At 44.2% G+C, this 19,932-nt stretch overlaps 1 protein-coding gene across 9 annotated transcripts in view; it reads left to right on the top strand.

The window, feature by feature from the left end:
- The window catches only part of nebl (nebulette), a 57,155-nt gene that overhangs the window by 24,729 nt on the left and 12,494 nt on the right, over window positions 1-19,932 (top strand). For 5 of the 9 annotated variants that reach the window (XM_047337848.1, XM_047337847.1, XM_047337849.1 and 2 more), the window contains exons 12-51: window positions 13-123; window positions 273-383; window positions 1,258-1,368; window positions 1,473-1,583; window positions 2,108-2,218; window positions 2,436-2,543; window positions 2,622-2,732; window positions 2,818-2,928; window positions 3,366-3,476; window positions 3,735-3,845; window positions 3,938-4,048; window positions 4,358-4,468; window positions 4,636-4,746; window positions 5,709-5,816; window positions 6,416-6,526; window positions 7,320-7,430; window positions 7,652-7,762; window positions 7,877-7,987; window positions 8,311-8,421; window positions 8,784-8,894; window positions 9,189-9,299; window positions 9,388-9,495; window positions 10,553-10,663; window positions 11,244-11,354; window positions 11,483-11,593; window positions 11,748-11,858; window positions 12,615-12,725; window positions 12,807-12,917; window positions 13,325-13,432; window positions 14,283-14,393; window positions 14,961-15,071; window positions 15,204-15,314; window positions 15,781-15,891; window positions 15,974-16,081; window positions 16,166-16,276; window positions 16,371-16,478; window positions 16,627-16,737; window positions 17,206-17,316; window positions 19,379-19,489; window positions 19,759-19,860. The exons of 2 other annotated variants lie outside the window; for them this stretch is intronic. In XM_047337848.1, the coding sequence (XP_047193804.1) occupies window positions 13-123; window positions 273-383; window positions 1,258-1,368; window positions 1,473-1,583; window positions 2,108-2,218; window positions 2,436-2,543; window positions 2,622-2,732; window positions 2,818-2,928; window positions 3,366-3,476; window positions 3,735-3,845; window positions 3,938-4,048; window positions 4,358-4,468; window positions 4,636-4,746; window positions 5,709-5,816; window positions 6,416-6,526; window positions 7,320-7,430; window positions 7,652-7,762; window positions 7,877-7,987; window positions 8,311-8,421; window positions 8,784-8,894; window positions 9,189-9,299; window positions 9,388-9,495; window positions 10,553-10,663; window positions 11,244-11,354; window positions 11,483-11,593; window positions 11,748-11,858; window positions 12,615-12,725; window positions 12,807-12,917; window positions 13,325-13,432; window positions 14,283-14,393; window positions 14,961-15,071; window positions 15,204-15,314; window positions 15,781-15,891; window positions 15,974-16,081; window positions 16,166-16,276; window positions 16,371-16,478; window positions 16,627-16,737; window positions 17,206-17,316; window positions 19,379-19,489; window positions 19,759-19,860 (4,413 nt within the window). The remainder of the gene's footprint in view (window positions 1-12; window positions 124-272; window positions 384-1,257; window positions 1,369-1,472; window positions 1,584-2,107; window positions 2,219-2,435; window positions 2,544-2,621; window positions 2,733-2,817; window positions 2,929-3,365; window positions 3,477-3,734; window positions 3,846-3,937; window positions 4,049-4,357; window positions 4,469-4,635; window positions 4,747-5,708; window positions 5,817-6,415; window positions 6,527-7,319; window positions 7,431-7,651; window positions 7,763-7,876; window positions 7,988-8,310; window positions 8,422-8,783; window positions 8,895-9,188; window positions 9,300-9,387; window positions 9,496-10,552; window positions 10,664-11,243; window positions 11,355-11,482; window positions 11,594-11,747; window positions 11,859-12,614; window positions 12,726-12,806; window positions 12,918-13,324; window positions 13,433-14,282; window positions 14,394-14,960; window positions 15,072-15,203; window positions 15,315-15,780; window positions 15,892-15,973; window positions 16,082-16,165; window positions 16,277-16,370; window positions 16,479-16,626; window positions 16,738-17,205; window positions 17,317-19,378; window positions 19,490-19,758; window positions 19,861-19,932) is intronic. 2 more of the 9 variants (XM_047337851.1, XM_047337852.1) reach the window with 2 other exon arrangements.

Below are 19,932 nucleotides of genomic sequence, written 5' to 3'. Positions count from 1 at the left end.
TGTTCACTGCAGGTGAAGTATAAAGAGGAGGGTAAGAAGGAGATGAGCGTGAACCTGTTCTCTCTGTTACCTGAGACCTTCGACACCCAACACGCTAAAGAGGCGTCACACCTGCAGAGCCAGGTACTCAGTCACTCCTTCGTTTCAAACCAACCATGTGGGGCGTAAGATTAAAAATCCTGTCTCGAGTTATAACTCAAATATATTTTCCATTTGCTGATTTAAATGGTGAAATGAGTGCGAGTGTTAATGTCCAGTGCTGCTTCCTGCAGGTGAAGTATAAAGAAGGTCTGAAGCAGAAGACTCAGAGCAGTTTGTATCATCAGCTCGCTGAGACGCCGGAGACACAGCTGGCCAAACAGCTGTCGGAGCTGCAGAGTGAGGTACACCCCCGACAACACATTCCTGCTTAGAACCCACAACTTCTCTAGCTTCCAATATTTGAGTTCAGTCAAATATCACTTTCATTTAAAGTTCAAACTGCAGGAGAAACAGACTGTGACTTCAAAGTGAAATATCAGAAATATCTGTGCATGATTATATTTGATATCGTTTATACTGTAGGCGAGTACAGAAATAATCAAAACACTCCAAGAAAACACAAATAAGAAACAATGAAATAAGGAAAATAGCAAAAACAAGCGCAAAAGTAAAAACCTCGACAGAACGTAAAGTTAGATTCTAAGTAAATTAATGAATTAAAAGAAGCTGGAAGTAAAATAAAGTGAAATTAAAAACTTAAATTGCCCTCAGGATAAATATGAGTTTCTTATTCTCTGTGACTCTTCAGTGTTTGTACTGTTTATGGTGATGAGATGATCAACATTCACAGAATTAATAAGTACAAAGGTTTGAAATATTATTTTAACCTAAGTTTTATAAATCTTAATAGAATATTATTAACAACAACATTTTTTCTTCCCCTGCAAGAAACCAGTGCATCTGTGATTCAGCTTATTAGTAAATTTACATTTGAATAATTAAAAAGGTTCAAATGTGATATAATAACTAATAATTGTTGAATAAAAATGTCTTTGCTCATGATGAAGCAGATTTTACAGTTTTCTTTGTCCTATAAAAATAGTAGAATTGAGACTTTCTCTGAGCATTTTTTACCCTGTTGAATTTTCTTTTGTTAATTTAATGATATTTGTGAATATGGACTATGCAACTGAAAATGATTGATTGATTGATTGATTGATTGATTGATTGATTTCCACCTTGGATTTGATGCGGGTTGTTTCATGACGTCTGCAGACAAAGTATAAAGAAGCTGGAAAGAAGGAGGTGGCTTCGTGCCTGTACTCTCTTCTCCCTGAGACGCTGGAGACACAACACGCCAAAGAGACGACGGAGCTGCTCAGTGAGGTGCAGAGTCGTCACGTGTCTTTGTTTCAGTGCACTGAGCTCAGGGGTTCGATCAAACTGCTTTTATAGACCATGGTTTCTGTACGATTTTATGTTTCCGTCAGATTAAGTACAAGGAGAGTGGGAAGAAGGAGATGTCCAGCTCCCTCTATTCCACGCTGCCCGATACTTCACAGACCAGCTTCGCCAGAGAGATGACTGACATGCAGAGCGAGGTGCCAACGCTCAGAGATCACACATTAATCAGATGTTACTGCAGCTCAGTCAACGTTTCAACGGCCCCCAGGCCAAGGCTATGATGTAGGAGTCACTGCCGACACGCCTCTAACTCCTGAGACTCGCCTGAGACACTTTTGGCAACTGGGAGCAGGAGGAGGAGGAGTCAAGTATTCAAATATAAAATTGATCTAAATAGTAAACTAGTACTACTTCTACTAAGTACACATAAATAGATCAGACTTCACAAATGCAAAGATCAAATCCAGCCGACGCTAACGAGGCCCGGCCCGCTGTCGATGAAAGGGAAGCTGTTTAAAAACGACCAAACACTGAGAGAAGAAAACAGAATGACAGTTTTGCCATTAATGGAGAAAGAGGTTACTTGTTGATGGAGGTTTTTTAATCTGTGTAGAGAAACAGAACAACCTGATGTTTCTCTGCTCCGTCACATCTGATGAATTCCTTCTGAAGCGTCCAGAGAAGTAACTCCTCGTGTGTTCGTCTTTCTGTCTTTCAACAGAGTAAATACAGAGAGGACGGGATGAAGAGCATGTCCCACAGTATCTACAGTCAGCTGCCGCAGACCACAGACATGCAGTTTGTTAAAACTGTGTCTGAGCTGCAGAGTGAGGTGAGGAGTAAGAACAAGTTCTCCTCCTTCCGTCTTCTGTCTTCTCAGCATTGAGCTGTGACGTTGTTCATGTGGGAATAGAAACCTCCGGAGAAAGTCGGCACCCAATTCTGTGGACATCCTCCGGAGTTCATGTCTGAAAACGGCTTCTTGTAGCTGGGTAGCAGTCGAGAAGCTTCGATAATCAAAATGTCTCATTTCACTGAACTGCTTTTAGATGAAGTACAGAAAAGGAAAGAAGGAAGTGTCCAACTCGCTGTATTCCACTCTGCCCGAGACTCTGGAGACGCTGCACGCCAAAGAAGCGTCTGAGCTGCAGAGTGAGGTAAGAGCACATCTGTCTGTCCCTGCACATGTGCTCATCCCCGTGTGTTGTTTTCACATCTGGATAATCTGTGTTCAGCTGAAGTACAAGGTGGCTCTGAAGAAAGGTCTCTCCTCCAGTCTGTTCCATCACCTGCCTGAGACCTTGGAGACGGCCCACGCTAAAGAAGTCTCCGAGCTTCTCAGCGAGGTAACAACACGGAGACACAAAACCCTCGGGGCAGCATCTACTGCGAGGATGAAGCTGCACGTCAACATCTCTGTCTTTCTTGCAGGTGAAGTATAAAGAGGAGGGTAAGAAGGAGATGAGCGTGAACCTGTTCTCTCTTCTACCTGAGACCTTCGACACCCAACACGCTAAAGAGGCGTCACACCTGCAGAGCCAGGTACTCAACACAGTCACCTACATCCTGTGAGGTCCACTCCTCCAGGGACACACACTTCTGATCAGGTTGTCCATCCATCCCATTGTGAACACGATATCTCAGGAACGCCTTGATGGAATATCTTCAAATGTGGCTCAAGCATTAACTGGGACTAAAGGATGAACTGATTTGATGCTGGTCAAAGGTCAAAGGTCACGTGGACCTCAAATACGTCTGGAAAGAAACGTAGACTGAAACGGATTCTACTTTTCTTTGAGTCTCTTTCCTTCCTCTGTCTGTGAAATGTCGAGATCAGTAAAATCCTAAAAAATACTTTTTGTTATGATGTGACACATAATCCGTTTAACTTTGTGTCAGTCGACCTCAGAGGATATTTGTGTGTCGCTGAGAGGTTGTGATGAGGTGACCACCGTGTGATGTCCGCTCGTTCCCTGCAGGTGAAGTATAAAGAAGGTCTGAAGCAGAAGACTGAGAGCAGTTTGTACCATCGCCTCCCAGAGACCACGGAGACGCAGCTGGCCAAACAGCTGTCGGAGCTGCAGAGTGACGTACGTGTCCGATCAGATCAGGATTCTGTGGTTTCAGACCAAAAGGAATCCCTGTGGTTTGACTGTGTTCCTGCTGACGAACAAACGGACACGGGTGGAATCAAAGCCTCCCCGATGGACGTTACATTTGTCATAGCTCCAAACTCTTCATATTAAATCCTGTGTCGTGCTCGCCAGAGGTTAAACCCATTTATTTAGAGTTACTTAGAAGCTGCATGCAGCGTGTTGCAGGAAGTGACTGTTTGTTTCAAACTGCAGACCAAGTACAAGGAGGCGAGTAAGAAAGAGGCAAACAGCTGCCTGTACTCGCTGCTGCCTCACACCATGGAGACGCAGCGCGCTAAAGAAGCTGCAGAGCTGCTGAGCGAGGTGAGGTCTCCTCCTCTTGTCTGAATGTGCTTCTGTGCCAACATTTGTCCAATTTCCTCTCTTTCCTCATGCATGTTGTGGTGCCTCCACAGATCAAGTACAAGGAGAGTGGGAAGAAGGAGATGTCCAGCTCGCTGTACTCCTCGCTGCCCGACACCTCAGAGACCAGCTTCGCCCGGGAGATGACGGACATGCAGAGCGAGGTGAACGCAAACGTTCTTCCTCCGACCAAAGACCAGAGCAGAATCTGAACCCAGAAAATGTTCACCTTTTATCACACGTTCTATAAATAACTCACCTCTATCAAATCGGTCAAACACAAATTTGGTGTTTGAAACACTAGGTGGCGTTATGAGCCATGTTCAACCAATAAGTGTAGATGCTTTAAATGAAAGTGATAATGAAACCAACATTAATGTGATTCATCGTATGATTTAGTTTACAGGCTCAGGGCTCATCGCAGCACGGAAACGCTTTAACTGCCTTTAATAGAAACGACCTCTGTGTTTCAGAACAAGTACAAGGAGGCCGGGAAGAGAAGCGTCTCTCAGAGCTTCTACTCGCAGCTGCCGGAAACCGCTGACACTCTATTTGCTAAGAGTGTCTCTGAGCTGCGGAGCGAGGTGAGACCACAGAACGATTCAGTCGCCGAAGATCCTGCTCTCAGATGTTTCACCTGCTGCCTTCTTTCAGAAACAGCTTGAATCAACACAGTATTACTCAGCATCCAGAGCCGGTGAATGTGTGAAACAGTGTGAAGACGTAAGCTTGGTTTGTTGTTCTCCGTCAGATGAAGTACAAAGAAGCCGGACAGAGAGGAGTGACCCGCTCTTTGTACTCGACTTTACCGGAGACTCTGGAAACTCAACACGCCAAAGAGGCTTCACGGCTGCAGAGTCAGGTTCGCACACGCTTCCTGCTTCTGTCTGTGTTAGCGTCAGCCTCGTCACGGAGCCACGGCAGCCTCAGATAGATGAATCTGACCTGAATCGATTTCTCTTCTGAGATTATGATTTAAGAAAATGTGAAATAAGTTCCTTTTGGTTTTTTCCATCTGTGAAACATGTAAGAAAGAAAAAAGTCCTGACGAGTGACAACAAAGTGAAGTGACTTTCTCTCACTTGCCTCTCAGGGCTTTCATACATTCTGATGGGTTTCTTCCAGCTCCATATAAATCAGGGTCCAGAGGGTGGTGGTAAGCCTGGAGCCTTTTTGGTAAACGGCAAAAATACCAGATGAAGAATATCTTTTGGTGTCTAATGTGTCCTGGCTGCTTGTTTGAGTATTCAACAAGTATTAAATCAGCCCTTATCACAACTTTATATTTGTCTATGCAGAAACTCCACTTCAGAGATTTTCATCTTAAAAATGTCTCATTTTAAATCTGAAATACTGACACAGGTATCACACTCTATGCAGAGGACACACAACTCTATATTTCACTGTCTCATTGTGACTTTATGTTTTGGTAAATGGCAAAAATACAGACGAAGGGCAACTTTTGCACTTAAGTTAAAACTATTTATCTGGAATTTCCTTCGTTCTGGAATGTGTCCAGGCTGTTTATGCACTTGGCTTTTTGGGGATTTTTAGATAAGTATTAAATCTGGATGATTTTAAGACACATTTCAAACTTTGGAGCTATGTTGACAAGTAAGTATTAATGACCAAAAAGAAGAAATTAAAACTTGAGCTCGACTCTATCGATGTTTAGATAAATGCTAAAGGGGCAGAAACATAATTGTGTTTTTCATGTTTTCATGTTCATGTTGTAAAAAACGTCTTTATATTCTGTACGTTCAAAACATTCTGAATCCATATAAAGTGGCTGTGATGCAAACTTTCCCCACGTGTGTCCTCCAGCTGAAATACAAGCAGAGTCTAAAGAGCGACACCACGAGTCTTTACCACCTGATGCCAGAAACCAACGAGACTCAGTTTGTCAGAGAGCAGACGGAGATGCTCAGTGAGGTACGACCGCTCCACCCCCACCTTCCACATTACCAACAAACTAAATTGAGTTTTCATCTGCTATTGTAATTCGATACTTAGTCATAGAAGTAAATGATTAAACTTTTTCGAAATGTCTAGAGGTAAATCGATGAATCGTAATATTGTTTGGCAAAGTTTGTCTCAGAATTGTATCGTACGTATTGAATCATACCCGAGTACAGTGATCGTACAACAACAGAAACAACGCACATTCTAAAAAGGTTTTGAATATGAAATACTGAAACAGGGGTATCACATTCTATGCAGATGACACACAACTGTGTATGTCAGTGTCTCATTTTGAATGTTTCCATCCATTATCTATACCTCTAATCCTGAGGGTGGCGAGATGAGCGGGAACCTTTTGACTTTATGCTCAGTTGTATGATAAACATCTTTCTCTTGAGGTCACAAACATATCTCACACGTGAACGATTTCAGTCTTTGTGTTCATGACTGGTGTAGAAAAGGTGTTTGTGTTTTCTCTCACTCGTGAACCTGCTGTAACTTTTAAAATCTCACACGGGCATCAAACGTTTATTCTCTTCTCTCTGCCTCTATTTTCTTTTCCTGGCAAGGTCAAGTACAAAGAAGACGGTAAGAAGGAGATGAGCGTCCACCTGTACTCTCTGCTCCCCGACACAGTCGAGGCGCAGCACGCCAAAGAGCTGAGAGAGCTGCAGAGTGAGGTGGGTTCAGGCCGACGGCGCTGAGCTGCACAGTCAACACTTTATCAGCGATTTTATGTTCCTGCAGAATTCATACGACTCCGAAATTCACCCTCCACAAACAGCACATTCACACGGGAGCAGATTTACTGAACAAATCCACAGAAGTTTATTGAAATTTTAAAGATGTCCTAAATGCTTCATATTTCTTCTTCCACATTTCTCTCTCGGTCGTTCTGGGACCAACGTAGAATCATATAAATAAAACCAGCGAAATCTGCAACAAAAATCCAACCAAGCTATTTTAAAATTATGTCAGTAGCATCAATATTTCTACATTTGAACAAGCTAAGAAATAAGATCAGACAGATCAACGGATCCTCACAGGAAAAACTAGATTTGGATCTAGAGTTGAATAAAAATAATAAAGATAATACAGATTTATTTTTTCTCTTATAATGTTCCAGGAGAGAACTGTTGGTACAAACACAGAAAATAAAGATAATTATGTTTTATTCAATCAAAATGTTCCCTTAAAAATACAATTTAACATTTCGACACATCAGGCTCATCAATGATGGAATAAATGTTTATTTCATTTTTATATCATTTATTGTACATAATGTGAATTTTGTAGGATTTTAATGATGTTTTTATGTTTTATGTGTAATCTTGGATACACAAAACAGAAATCCTAAAAAAAACTAAAAAAAACGATGGATGCAGTAAAGTAAAATAAAATATTTTAGTCTGACTCTCCAGTTTTCATAAATTCTACGATCCCGGTTGTAGCGTCTGATTTTGTGTCTTTCAGGCTAAATACAAAGAGGCCAGTAAGAAGCAGGCGTCAACGCCTCTGTACCATCGACTGCCAGAAACCCTGGAGACGCAGCACGCCAAAGAGGCGTCGCAGCTACAGAGCCAGGTGAACACACGCACTTCCTGTTCCTGTCACCATCACAAATCAATGTGTCAGTGGCCAGAGACATTCACATAATCATGATGTCTCCACAAGCTTTGAGGGAAACTCTTAAGATTTGGTACAAATATTCTAAGAAATCGGACTCTCCTGATTAGATGTTGAAGGTCAAAGGTGAAGGTGACCTCACAAACCTTTATCACAGACTTGTTTCCATTGTCTCGTAGATCTTGTATAAAGAGGCTGTTAAGAGGGACATGTCGTGTCCCGTGTACCACCAGCTGCCCGACACTCTGGAGACCCAGTTCGCCCGAGGGCTCATGGACATGCAGAGCCAAGTACGAGCCAGGAATTCATTTAATTATTTGTCCATTTCACTGTGAAGCACGTTTTTATCCTCGTAATGTGTTGTGATGTTGATGTTTTGAAGAAATGATGCTTTGGGTCTTCAGAACAAGTACCAGGAGGACGGGAGGAGGAGCCTGAGTCAGAGCTTCTACAGTCAGCTGCCTGAAACGGCTGAGACCCAGTTTGCTAAAGCTGTTTCTGAGCTGCAGAGCGAGGTGAGACCACGGCGGGTCCAACACACTCGCTCATGAACTGACACACACACACTCGCCTGAAGAGCTGAAAACGACACACAATGTTGTGCGTAAATATTTCCCACTCTGGTGTTGACCTCAGGACGCACTAGGTTCACGTCGGCGTCTTTTGAGCGCCTGGATCTTCAGGTTGGGAACCACTGGGTTAGGAGACAGTAGATTTAGACAGAGTGTCCGTCGGCCGGCTGTGTCATTCAGTCTGGTGTATTTATATAAATGTGTCATGTCACAGAATCACAACATGATAAAGGTTATTAAAAATGCCCTTTACCTTTTGTTTTCAGATGAAGTACAAGAAGTCAGGCAGGCAGGGAGCCGGCAGCTGTCTGTACTCCACGATGGCTGAAACGCTGGATACTCAACACGCCAGGCAGGCGTCACACATGCTGAGCCAGGTGCGCGCCACACACAATCACATGTCTGAGATCATGTATGTTAGGATTTGCAGGATATTGACATCAAATACCTGCAGCACTGTGGTTTTGGTAGATTTTGAGTTGAGGAATTTACCTTCTCATCACTTCAGGACAATCTAATTCAAACTAGAACGTCACTCAGTAGAGTCTGTTGCAGTCTCCTTGAAGAAACATATTTAAATTCAATGGACCACCAAGTTTCATGTTCATCCGTCCAGTCGTGTTTGCGTCAGCTTTCTGAGTAACGGTCAAAGACAGATGAAAACAGAACCTCCGTGACGGAGGTAATCATTATTTTAAACATGAAGACGCTTCCCAGCATGCACCTGTCGCCGCTGCAGGTCAGGTACAAAGAGGACGTGCTGAAGGATTTGTCGTCCTCGCTGTTTTCCAACCTTCCTCAAACACTCCAGACCGAGTTGGCCAAGGAGGTGACGGAGCTCCAGAGCCAGGTGAGGACACATGGACAGTGCATGTATCCTAGCAACAACATTTTCTAACTCAGGTACATCTGTCGTAATTAATGTAATTATTAAAATGTTGACGTCAATCCACTTAAACCTCCCGCCTCCTCTGCTGTGATTGGTCACTCTGTGCCAAGCTCAGCTGTTTCAAACTGACGGTGCTTGAACACAGCAGCAATATCGAGTCCTTCACAATAAAAGACTGGTGATTGGCGTCGGCTGCTCGAGCTCCAGGGACACTTTCACACCTTGTTTGGTTTATTTGTCTGTCTTGTGCCGCAGGTGAAATATAAAGAGGGCTGTAAGAAGGAGGCGTCCTCCTCCCTGTACCGTCTCCTGCCAGAGACGCCAGAGATGCATTTCGCCAAACAGATGTCGGAGATGCAGAGCGAGGTGCGATCTGCGTTTCTCCGATCGCTCACTGAAAACTTTTTATATTTTCTCTGTTTACATTGTTTGGTCTTTTCTGTGTCGTCTCCAGGCGAAATACAAGAAGGACAAAGAGGATCTGTCCAACCCTCTGTTCTCGCTGCTGCCCGAAACTCTGGAGACGCAGTTTGTCAAAGAGATGAACGAGACGCACAGCGAGGTGAGACCCTGCGTCGGAAATCACTCACTATATACTGACCTTTATTTAGACTATATATATATATATATATATATATATATATATATATATATATATATATAAATATCGGCAAAGAATACATACGTTTGAACAGTTTTAAAATCTGTCAGCAAATATTAACCTGCCGTCTTTGTCCTCGTAGTACAAATTCCACAGGGAATTTCAGTACATACAAATGTTCACTTGAACTCAAGTTGAACCTGATTAGATCCTTTTTACCTTGTGAACACGTTATTTGAATTACACTTTAAGATAACCCTTTCACATTTGGCACGAATCTTCACTTCGACTCACAGATGAACTGATCAGATTTTGATGGTCAAAGGTCAAAGTTCAAGGTCACAGTGGCCTCACGAACTTCTTCATATTTTGACCATTTGTCACTTGGACTCAAAGAGGAACTGATTAGATTCGATAGGTCAAAGGTCACAGTGACCTCACATGAAGGAACGTGTTTATAGACTGAGACAGACAACTACAGGATGGTGAATCTAGTCTGAATCTTTTCATTGAGATCCAGATGTTGTTAAATTATTTGAAGCAGCTGCTGCGTAATAATCTTTACGCAGCTGCAGCTTTACCCAACAGAGGAATAAACACACCTTTTAGGACGTGACAACATTCAAACCGCTGCTGTGGTTCTGTACCGGTCAGAGTGTCGTGTATTTCTGTACCGTGACCCTGCGGCGTGTTGGACGCCTCAGAGATAAGGACGCCTGGACTCAGCTCCGCAGGAGACGCTTCAGTTTTCAGCTGATAAACATCAACACAAGGAGAAGAAGTTAGAAAAGTAGAAAAATACAAACAAAACAAAGTGACGCCAACTGTCGCTGTGTGACGGATCAGGGCGTGTCCGGTGGAAGCTGATAAAGCCCGACGGTGATGTCACAGAAGGGTTGCTATGACAACAGCCAATGGGACGTGAGACTGATAACACCGAGGGACGTCTTCAGAAGTTAAAGATAGTTTTGACTGTGGAGGGTTTAAGTGACGCCACTGATTTACTGTGTGTGTTCAGGTGAAGTACAAGCAGAGAGGGAAGCAGCAGGCGGCGGCGTCTCTTTACTCCAAACTGCCTGAAACTCTGGAGACCAAACACGCTAAAGAGGCGACGGAGCTGCAGAGCGAGGTGAGTCTCCTCCTTTTCTCTTTGTCCTCCATCTTTCATTCCTCTATCGACCTCACAGGAGCGACACGTCCGCCCTTCAAACCAAAACACACCTTCTTTCTTTTCAAAACTTTTTAGTAAATGTTGATTTTCTTTGGAACTGTTACTGAGTGGAAATATTTGATCTTTGGTTTTATTCTATTGAGTCAGAACAGATGAAATCATCTCACAAACAAGTTTTTCTCCAGAGATCTTTTGATTTCTGGTCTTTTTTTTCATTATGTTCTCAAATTTTAATTGAACCTTGAATCAATATCCTGAACAGGACAGTTTCTAAACACTCGACTAGAATTTTCCTCCAAAACTCTGGAACATACATTTTTACTTCAAATGAGGAACAGAATTTTTGCTGTTTGATGTTGAAAAGACAAAAACTTTCTCTACGGTTAAATGTGTGACCACTAGATGTCACTAAATTCTACACACTGAACCTTTAAATCACAACCTGTGTGTGAAATAGAAACATGAGTAAATCTCACGATAAACAATCTCAGTCTCTGCTGCTCTACATTCATTCTGCTGCTGTTTTTGTTTCCGACAGAAAAAGTACAAAGATGACGGGAGGAAGGAGATGATGACGTCTCTTTACTCGCAGCTTCCCGAAACCACAGAGACGCAGTTCGCCCGGGAGGTGACGGAGATGCAGAGCGAGGTACAGAGCTTCAGACATTTCCATCTTTTTCTAGAAGAATTTATTACAAAAAACGAGAAGATGAGCACCACAGAACCACCTGAGCGAGAGAGAGATGATAAACAGTGAACGTGTCGTCTTGTGTCTAGAACAAGTACAAAGAAAGTGGGAAGAAGAGTCAGACGGTCAGTGTTTACTCCCAGCTGCCAGACACCAACGAAATCCAGTTTGCCAAAGCTGTTTCTGAAATACAAAGTGAGGTACGTGAGATTTCATCCATTCTCTTCCATCCCAGACCTCAGCCACGTTTCCAGCTTGTCCTCGGGGATCCTGGGTCAAAATCTAACTCTTGACTTTCCTGTCACTCTTTATATTTCATGGAAAATGTGCAAAATGTTTCGTTTTGTGTTTTAGGCCAAATACAAAGAAGCAGGGAAGAAGGACGTGAGCAGCTCTCTGTACTCGAAGCTGCCGGAGACCCTGGACACGCTGCACTCTAAAGAGGCGTCACAGCTGCAGAGTCAGGTACTGTGGAGCCGTGGAGTAGAACCTCAGACAAAAACATGTGCAGACAATGTCTGTAGATAGCCTGTAGAGCAGCAGGAGGCCGGACATGACGTATAAACTCTGCTGTGGAAAGATCAGTGTTGTTGTTTACAGCTCATCCACACCGGCGTCGGCCCTCATCACCAAAAGATCTGGAACCTCCTCGTGTTTAAGTTGACGTCTTCGTCTTCTACGTGTACGGCTCCTCTTCTTCATCCTGAGATGTTTGTGTTCTTCCAGCTTCACGTCCGTCACATGTTAGAAACCTCATCAACACGTCCACTCACTCTCTGGGAAGCTTCCACACATTGTCCTGCTGTTTCCTCACATGGACTCACTCTGACGTTCTCAAACTCTAGAGAATGTCTGAAGAAAACCCGGATGTTTTCTCACATTCAGCCCCTCCACAACGTTTCAGGAGATAATCCGAAGTTCAGTGCAGTTTATGGACTGAACTTCCCAGGTGTGTGGATCAGTAAATCTCAGCTGGAGGTCGTGTCGCCGTCCTGATGATAATATGCTGCTTCTGTCCCACTGCACTTTAAACTGCCTTTAAATGGCAGCTGACAGTAAATGAAAAGACTTGTTGTCTCTGGCAAAGTGAAAAAGGGATCGTTTGTGTTCATCCGTCTTTAGCAGGAAGGAAGAAAAGTTTAAATCAGTTTAAAAAACTGTTCCTTCATCAGTTCTGTGACCTCGAGTCTGGATCTGTCCTCCTGCCCTCTGTTTGTGCAGGTGAAGTACAAACAGGACGGTAAGATGGAGGCGAGAGACTCCCTGTACCATCGACTGCCTGAAACCACAGAGACACAGCTGGCGAAGCATCTGAGAGACATTTACAGCGAGGTGAGAGACGTACAGGTGTGAGGGCTGAGCGTCCACAGGGCGCAGGTGGTGACTCGCTTCTCTCTCTCTCTTGTGTCTCAGGTGAAGTACAAAGACGAGGGGAAGAAGGAGGCCGCGAGGAACCTGTACTCGCTCCTCCCCGAGACGGCGGAGACGCAGTTTGCCAAACACGTGTCTGAGATACAGAGCGAGGTGAGGACCCCGAACGCCTCGACGGCCTCCGATTGTTTTTGTGATCAAAGCAGCTAGAAAAGACATTTTATTTACTGAGCACTAATAAAGTTATTAATCACAGTGCATGACAGTATGTAGTGTTTAACTTCACCAAGGAGGTTATGATTTCATCCCTTAAAACTACTGAGTGGATTTTACATTTTAGTGCAGATACAGGAATTTCACCTTCTTTAACATTGTGAGAAAGTTTTCCAACATTTGTCGTCACTGGATTGGCTGTTGAGCTCGTACTAGTCTCGTTTATCTATATTGGTAGAAACATTTCTGTGAAGTAGACGAATATAATTCAAAACCCACAGAAGCCACAGAATTAAACACAAGGATGTTTGGAACAAGTGAAGATTGTTTTCTGTGTGTTTTTCGAGGCCACGTACAAGAAGGACAGAGAGGATCTGCCCAACGCCCTGTTCTCGCTGCTGCCCGAAACGCTGCACACTCAGTTTGTCAGAGAGATGAATGAGACGCACAGCGAGGTGAGACACTCGCTTCAGGGGATTTCACTTTTAAAACCTCGTATTAGGGCGGATGCAGTGTGAAACATGCAGAATAACACCAACGAGTGTGTGTGTGTGTGTGTGTGTGTGTGTGTGTGTGTGTGTGTGTGTATGTGTGTGTGTGCGTGTGCAGTCCTCTCCATGTTCACACATTCCAGTGAAGCCGTGGTCTATTCTGGTCTCGTTATCAGAAACAGTCAGAGCTGCTGGACGCCTCCGTCTGTCTCACTCTCTCCTCGTGCTGCTGAAACATATCAGAGTATTTTTATTCTCTTTTCAAAAAACACATCTCTCTGCCCTCGGATTTGGTTTCGATGTGAATCAGAGATCGACCGACAATTTGTATGAGAACGATTTTTATGAGATGATCACATTTTTCCTGACATGCTCGGATCCACAGGCAAATTCCATGAATTCAGAAAGTCGAAAATATTTTTCTGCAGCCATTACCGTCACTCTACTTCTTCTCCAGACTTTGACCCAGACCACTTCCTGCTGCTTCTTCACATGAGAAACATAAACTCCAGAAAATGTCTGGACCCAATGATACAGAGCGAAGTTCATGTTAGATTTCAGTGGTCACGCTCACGGTGATATTACTGTAAGTGAAATAAGTCAGTCGCACCTGATGCTTCACCGGTTGGTGGAAACTCTAGTTTTTCAAGTGTTGTAAGAATCTTGTTTGGGACAATTCAACACGTAACACTGTGCGTTAGGATGTGACGTTAGCATGTGACGTTAGCATGTGACGTTAGGATGTGACGTTAGATGACGTACGTTAGTATGTGACCGAGCAGCTGCAACATGTCAACGTGTGTTTTTCCTGCAGGTCAGATACAAGGAAGCAGCTAAGAAAGAAGCCAGCAGCGCTCTGTTCCACCGGCTGCCGGAGACTCTGCAGACGCTGCATGTTAAAGAGGTTACTGAGCTGCAGAGCGAGGTGCACACATCTATTATTCACTTATTCACTTCCCGTGATGTTCACTATTTGAGCATCAGAACACTTAAGAGTGATTCCTTTGTGTTTGTCATCTAATATTTAGTGTTTCTAGTCGTGAATAGAGTTTGAGTCTGTTTGCTGCAGGAGGTCAAACGAACAGGAGAGTTTCTGCACCTCGATGTGTTTTAAAACTAAATTATATGACTGTTCTTTGGTTTTATTACCACAATTAAAAATCTGCATTCATGTGTCGAACATGGCTCATAACACCACCGAGGGTTTCAAACCGACTTCCACCTTTCAGGGCCAATGTGTTCAAATCGATGCTGAAACTAAACCACACACACACACACACACACACGCTCACGCACACGCACACACACACACACACACACACACACACACACACACACACACACACACACACACACACACACACACACACACCTCGCTCAGGACGACCATGGTCTCGACCATCAGGGAACTCCGGAGGCGAGGAGCTGTGTCATCTCTGTGAGAATAAACTCAGAGGTGAAGTTAAACTTGAATCTGCTGCTGCTCCTTCAGAACAAGTACAAGGAGAGCGGGAAGAGGTTGATGTCGTCCAGCTTGTACGCTCAGCTGCCGCAGACGGCCGAGACGAAGCTCGCCGCCAAGATGTCGGACCTGCAGAGTGAGGTAAACACACCTGATACCTAACACAGATTCCTGACGTGTGAATGAGTTTGAAGTCGTCTGTCTCAGTGTCTCTGTGTCTCAGTGTCTCTGTGTCTCTGTGTCTCAGTGTCTCTGTGTCTCTGTCTCCTGCAGAGTAAATACAAAGAGGACGGGATCAGGAGCCTGGCTCAGAGCTTCTACTCTCAGCTGCCAGAGACGGCCGAGACCCAGCTCGCCAGATCGGTCTCTGAGCTGCAGAGCGAGGTGAGGAAAATGGAACTTCCTTTCTCCCAGAGCAGAACAACATGGAGAATCAAAGTGTTACTGACCCTGTTGTGTTTGCTAGCAGCTGCTGTTCAGTTCAATTCTGTGATACAACTGTCTACATGTGGAGACCAGATGTTATTAGAGCAGTCTGTTCACACCGTCACGTGCACGCCCAGTGTACGTTTGTGGTCACGTGACTCTGGCGTGTTAGTGTGGACGGGGATTCAAACTTAGACAGACGCTGTTTTTAAACTAAAGCGTAGTCGTATGGATGTAGCCTCGTGACATGACCTTGAGTGCAAAGAAAACACGAGAACTGGAGAAACAGAATCGGTACAAAATCAAAAACAGAAAATGTCCGTCAGTCGGGTTCGACTGATCCCTGCGAGCAGGAGGATCTTTATTTTTGATGCTGATTTCAGTGACGACGCAAACAGCAGCTAACGCTTGATGTTTCCTTTAGACCAAGTACAAGGAGGCGAGCAGGAAGGAGGCGAGCAGCTGTCTGTACCATCAGCTCCCTGAAACTCTGGAGACTCAGCATGCGAAGGAGACGGCTGAGCTGCAGAGTCAGGTGAACTCACACAAACACCCCCACATAGGACTCAACACAGCTGTGTTTGTGCTGGTGTCAGCTCAGTGTCTGTTTCCTTCAGGTGAAGTACACAGAAGGGAAGAAAGAGCTGAGCACCAACCTGTACTCTCTGCTGCCTGAGACGGAGGAGATGAAGTTAGCTAAAGCCGCCATGGATCTGCAGAGCGAGGTGGGTCCACATGCTGTCCTCACATCCCAGACTTCCTCTTCTCCCGCGTGCTCATCTTCTCGTCCTGTTGCGTTTGTCTCCCAGAATAAATACAAGCAGAAAGGCCGACAGGAGGTCAGCACCAGCGTGTTCCACCAGATGCCACAAACCAACGAGATGCAGTTTGCGAAGCAGATGTCTGAACTTCAGAGCGAGGTTGTCTCAGTGTTTATCCGAAAGATTGTTGAATAAACTGACAATTAAAATACAAATCTGTATATTAACTTGAGGTTGTGTTTTATCGTCTCAGACCAAGTACAAGAAGGACAAGGAGGATCTGCCCAACGCTCTCTACTCGCTGCTGCCTGAAACGCTGCACACTCAGTTTGTCAGAGAGATGAATGAGACGCACAGCGAGGTGGGAAATAATAAAAACCTCATTTATAACAGGATGGTGATGTGATGGAAGAGGGAAGTGTGTGTTGCTCTTGTTTGTGTCCTGATGTGCAGGGTTGTGTCGTGTGTGTCTGTGCAGGTATTGATCCAATGTTGTGTTCTAATCTCAGAGTAAATACAAGGAGGCCGGTAAGAAGGAGCTGGTGAACAGTTTGTATTCTCTGCTGCCCGAGACCAAAGAAACTCAACATGCCAAGGAGCAAACTCAGCTGCACAGTGAGGTAAGGCCACTGGACTTTCACACTTCATCACACATGGACACAAACTGTGACGTCTGCTTTACCTGCTCTGGTGAACCTGCTGCTGCATCACGGGGGTTTCAACGTGTTGCTGTGTCTTTGAGCTGTAAACTGAAGTATTGGTCTGTTCTTTGATGAAACACATTAACGTTGGTTCTTACATCACGATAATCACGATGCTGCTTGTTTGTTTTGCAGAAACAACCGAACACATTAAACAAACACTCTTATTATTCATTTTATTACAGATTTAAAATCCATTATCCTCTGACTGAGATCGATCGTCCTTTAGACTTTGATCATATTGTGAATATATTATTTAGAAAAAGTAAGAATTTAAATCAAATGTGCAATTTTCATTATGGTTTATAATGTATACAAGTTCCTGTTGAAACAAAGGGATCTGAGAGGCCTGTGATGCACAGTAAGAGGTCTGGTGTTGTGTTGCAGAAAGCGTACAGGCAGGAGGGTAAGAGGGACGCCGGCTGCAGTCTGTACGCACAGATGCCCCAGACCATCGAGACCGTCTTCGCCAAAGAGCTGAGCAAGACGCAGAGCGATGTGAGTCACCGCCAGCGTCCGATCCATTAGGAAATTCTAATTTACGTCTTTACACTGAGAGAAATACAGATCTTGTTTTTAAAGGGGATCAAGTGGCAAAATCCTTCAGTCGTCTTAAAGTAGTTATTCATTGTAGTTAATCTGTTTTAAAAGAGACATCTCGTTCACAAACAGACAAACAAAGAAACGCTCTAAAGTGAAGGAGTTTGTTCTTGGCCTGTTCCTCATCCTTCACCAGGCTCAGTTTGTTGAGGTGAGGAGAGAAGATGCTTGAGACACAAGAACACGATCAGAGTCGGTATCATGTCACCGAGGCGTGAACACAGAGAGCAGCTGTGTTGTGTTCTACAGCCTGAGGACACAGACACTGACCTACTGCCTGCACACACACACACAGACACACACACACACACACACACAGACACACACACAGCACTGTCTGCTTGATGCTTATAAACTGGGACAGACGGACATTTCGAAGGATTCATGCTCAGAACCTGTGAGAGAACACAAAGTTAACAAAGAGAAACTGCAGAACCTGCAGCACGAAGGAGGCCATGACGTTCAGATCCTGACGCGATCACTCAGTTCAGAGCTGAACGATAAAATACCACCAGGGACCGTTTCACCGTGAACCGGCTGCAGAGGTGAAACCAAACATCTTGTGCGTCTGCAGCTTTGTCTCTCTTCACGGCGCAGACCAGTCGGTTCACACGGGTCAGCGTGCGCCGCCAGTCGGCCCAGGGGGCAGATAATCAAAGGCTCGGGGGAAACTGGGGCACGATGCTTTCACGTCTGCTGACCGAGCAATGAGACGCTAACTGGAGCGTACAACACAACAGACTGTCCCACTGTCTGCACACCTCCGCTACAGCACAGCTGACCTCACAGGGCACACGGACAACACAGGGACGACCTTTCTGCAAGTTTTTAAACCATTATTTCATTTATTTCATCAAGACTTTAATTATTCTGTTGATTTGTAATTGGAAAAACAATTAATTTGTTGGGTGCTGAGTTTTCCCTGGTGTCTGATTGAATGAATTCAATAAACTTAAACAGTGTGGAAACATCACAAAATACATCAACAAATAAATCTAATTCAATATATAACAAGTGAAATTATCACTCAGAGCTCATATCTCTGTCAAGGCTCAACTTTCCTCTTTAACTTCCCTAGATCCAGATTTCTATTAGGACCAGATTTCACACATTTAACTCTAATTATTACTAAATATAGAAACATCAACTAAATATTCCTTTACCCTCCATAAATTAATAAATTTGAACCTTTTTGTTTTTAAGATATGAACATTTTTCATTCTGCTGCAAAAAGTAACAGATGTTGTGAATGTGATGGTTTTTATTCCAGATTTACACAGGAAACAACAAAGTGATGAGTCAGCACGTTGGTTACGTCTAGTTCCAGTCGGTTTCTTTAATCCTTCAGGTTTGTTCGTCTTCGCTGGGTTTAAATGTTGATTTCTCATTTTCACAGCTGGATGCAGCTCATCTTATTTTTAGCCAAACGAACGAGGCTGAATTAGTCACGAGATATTTTCTCCCTCGGATCCAACGTGCGTCTCACTTCCTCTCTTCGTGTCCTCTTCTTCTCTTTCTCGCCTCTTTTTGTTTTTATTCATGTCTCAGTGATCGGAGGAATGATGTTTTCAGACTGTCCGTCCGTCCCCTTCCGATGAGCACGATATCTCAAGAACGCCGCGAAGGAATTTCTAGTAGATGTTAGCAGGTGTTAGTGGCCACCAGCGGATGTTAGGGACATAACCTCAGTTGTGCTCAGCGTCACCAAGTGTTTTGTCCTTGTTGATACAGGCTTGGGGGTACGCTGAGGCTAATGGTGAATCCGACACAGATTTTCGAATGTTCCACTTGGGCTCAAAGGTGAACTGATTAGATTTCAGTGGTCAAAGGTCACGGTGATCTCATATGAGTCTGGAAACAAAAAAAAGAGTGTGCACTGGTTGACGGCGGCGGCGGCAGTTTCCTCCTGTTCCTCCCTCAATCGGTTTCTCTTGTCTTTTCTCTGTGGTCGTCTCTGTAGAAGTCTTACAAGGAGAAGTACAATCGTGAGAAGGGGAAGTCCAGCTACACCAACATGAAGACGCTGCCCGAGGTGGAGCACGCCATGGAGGTCAACAAGAACCAGAGCAACGTAAATACACACATCTACTCAGCAGACGTAGAGACCAACTTGTCTGTGATGTTTAATCACAGAACTGAAGGTTTTTCTCATTTTTGTTTTGCATTTTTCGGAAAAAAATCAACATGTAACTGGATCGAAACACCAACGCTCTGAAACCGTCCCACGTGTGCTGCAACATTTAATCAGACTTATTATGGTCGACTGTTTTAGTTTGACTTGTAATGCACTTTGTGATTATTGTTTTCATACAGAAGTAACTAACTTACCACTGATCTCAGGTCAGCTACAGAAAAGACAGAGAGGAGCTTCATCACTACAACTCAGCACCAGACAGACCGGACATCATCAGCGCCACCAACGCTTCAAAACTGGCCAGCAACGTGAGTGTGTGTGTGTGTGTGTGTGTGTGTGTGTGTGTGTGTGTGTGTGTGTGTGTGTGTGTGTGTGTGAGA

This window comes from Hippoglossus stenolepis, chromosome 19 (assembly GCF_022539355.2).
Source record: "Hippoglossus stenolepis isolate QCI-W04-F060 chromosome 19, HSTE1.2, whole genome shotgun sequence".
Classification (NCBI taxonomy): Eukaryota; Metazoa; Chordata; class Actinopteri; order Pleuronectiformes; family Pleuronectidae; genus Hippoglossus; species Hippoglossus stenolepis.
Note: the sequence above shows the minus strand (reverse complement) of the source record. Positions and strands in the feature narration are given on the sequence as shown.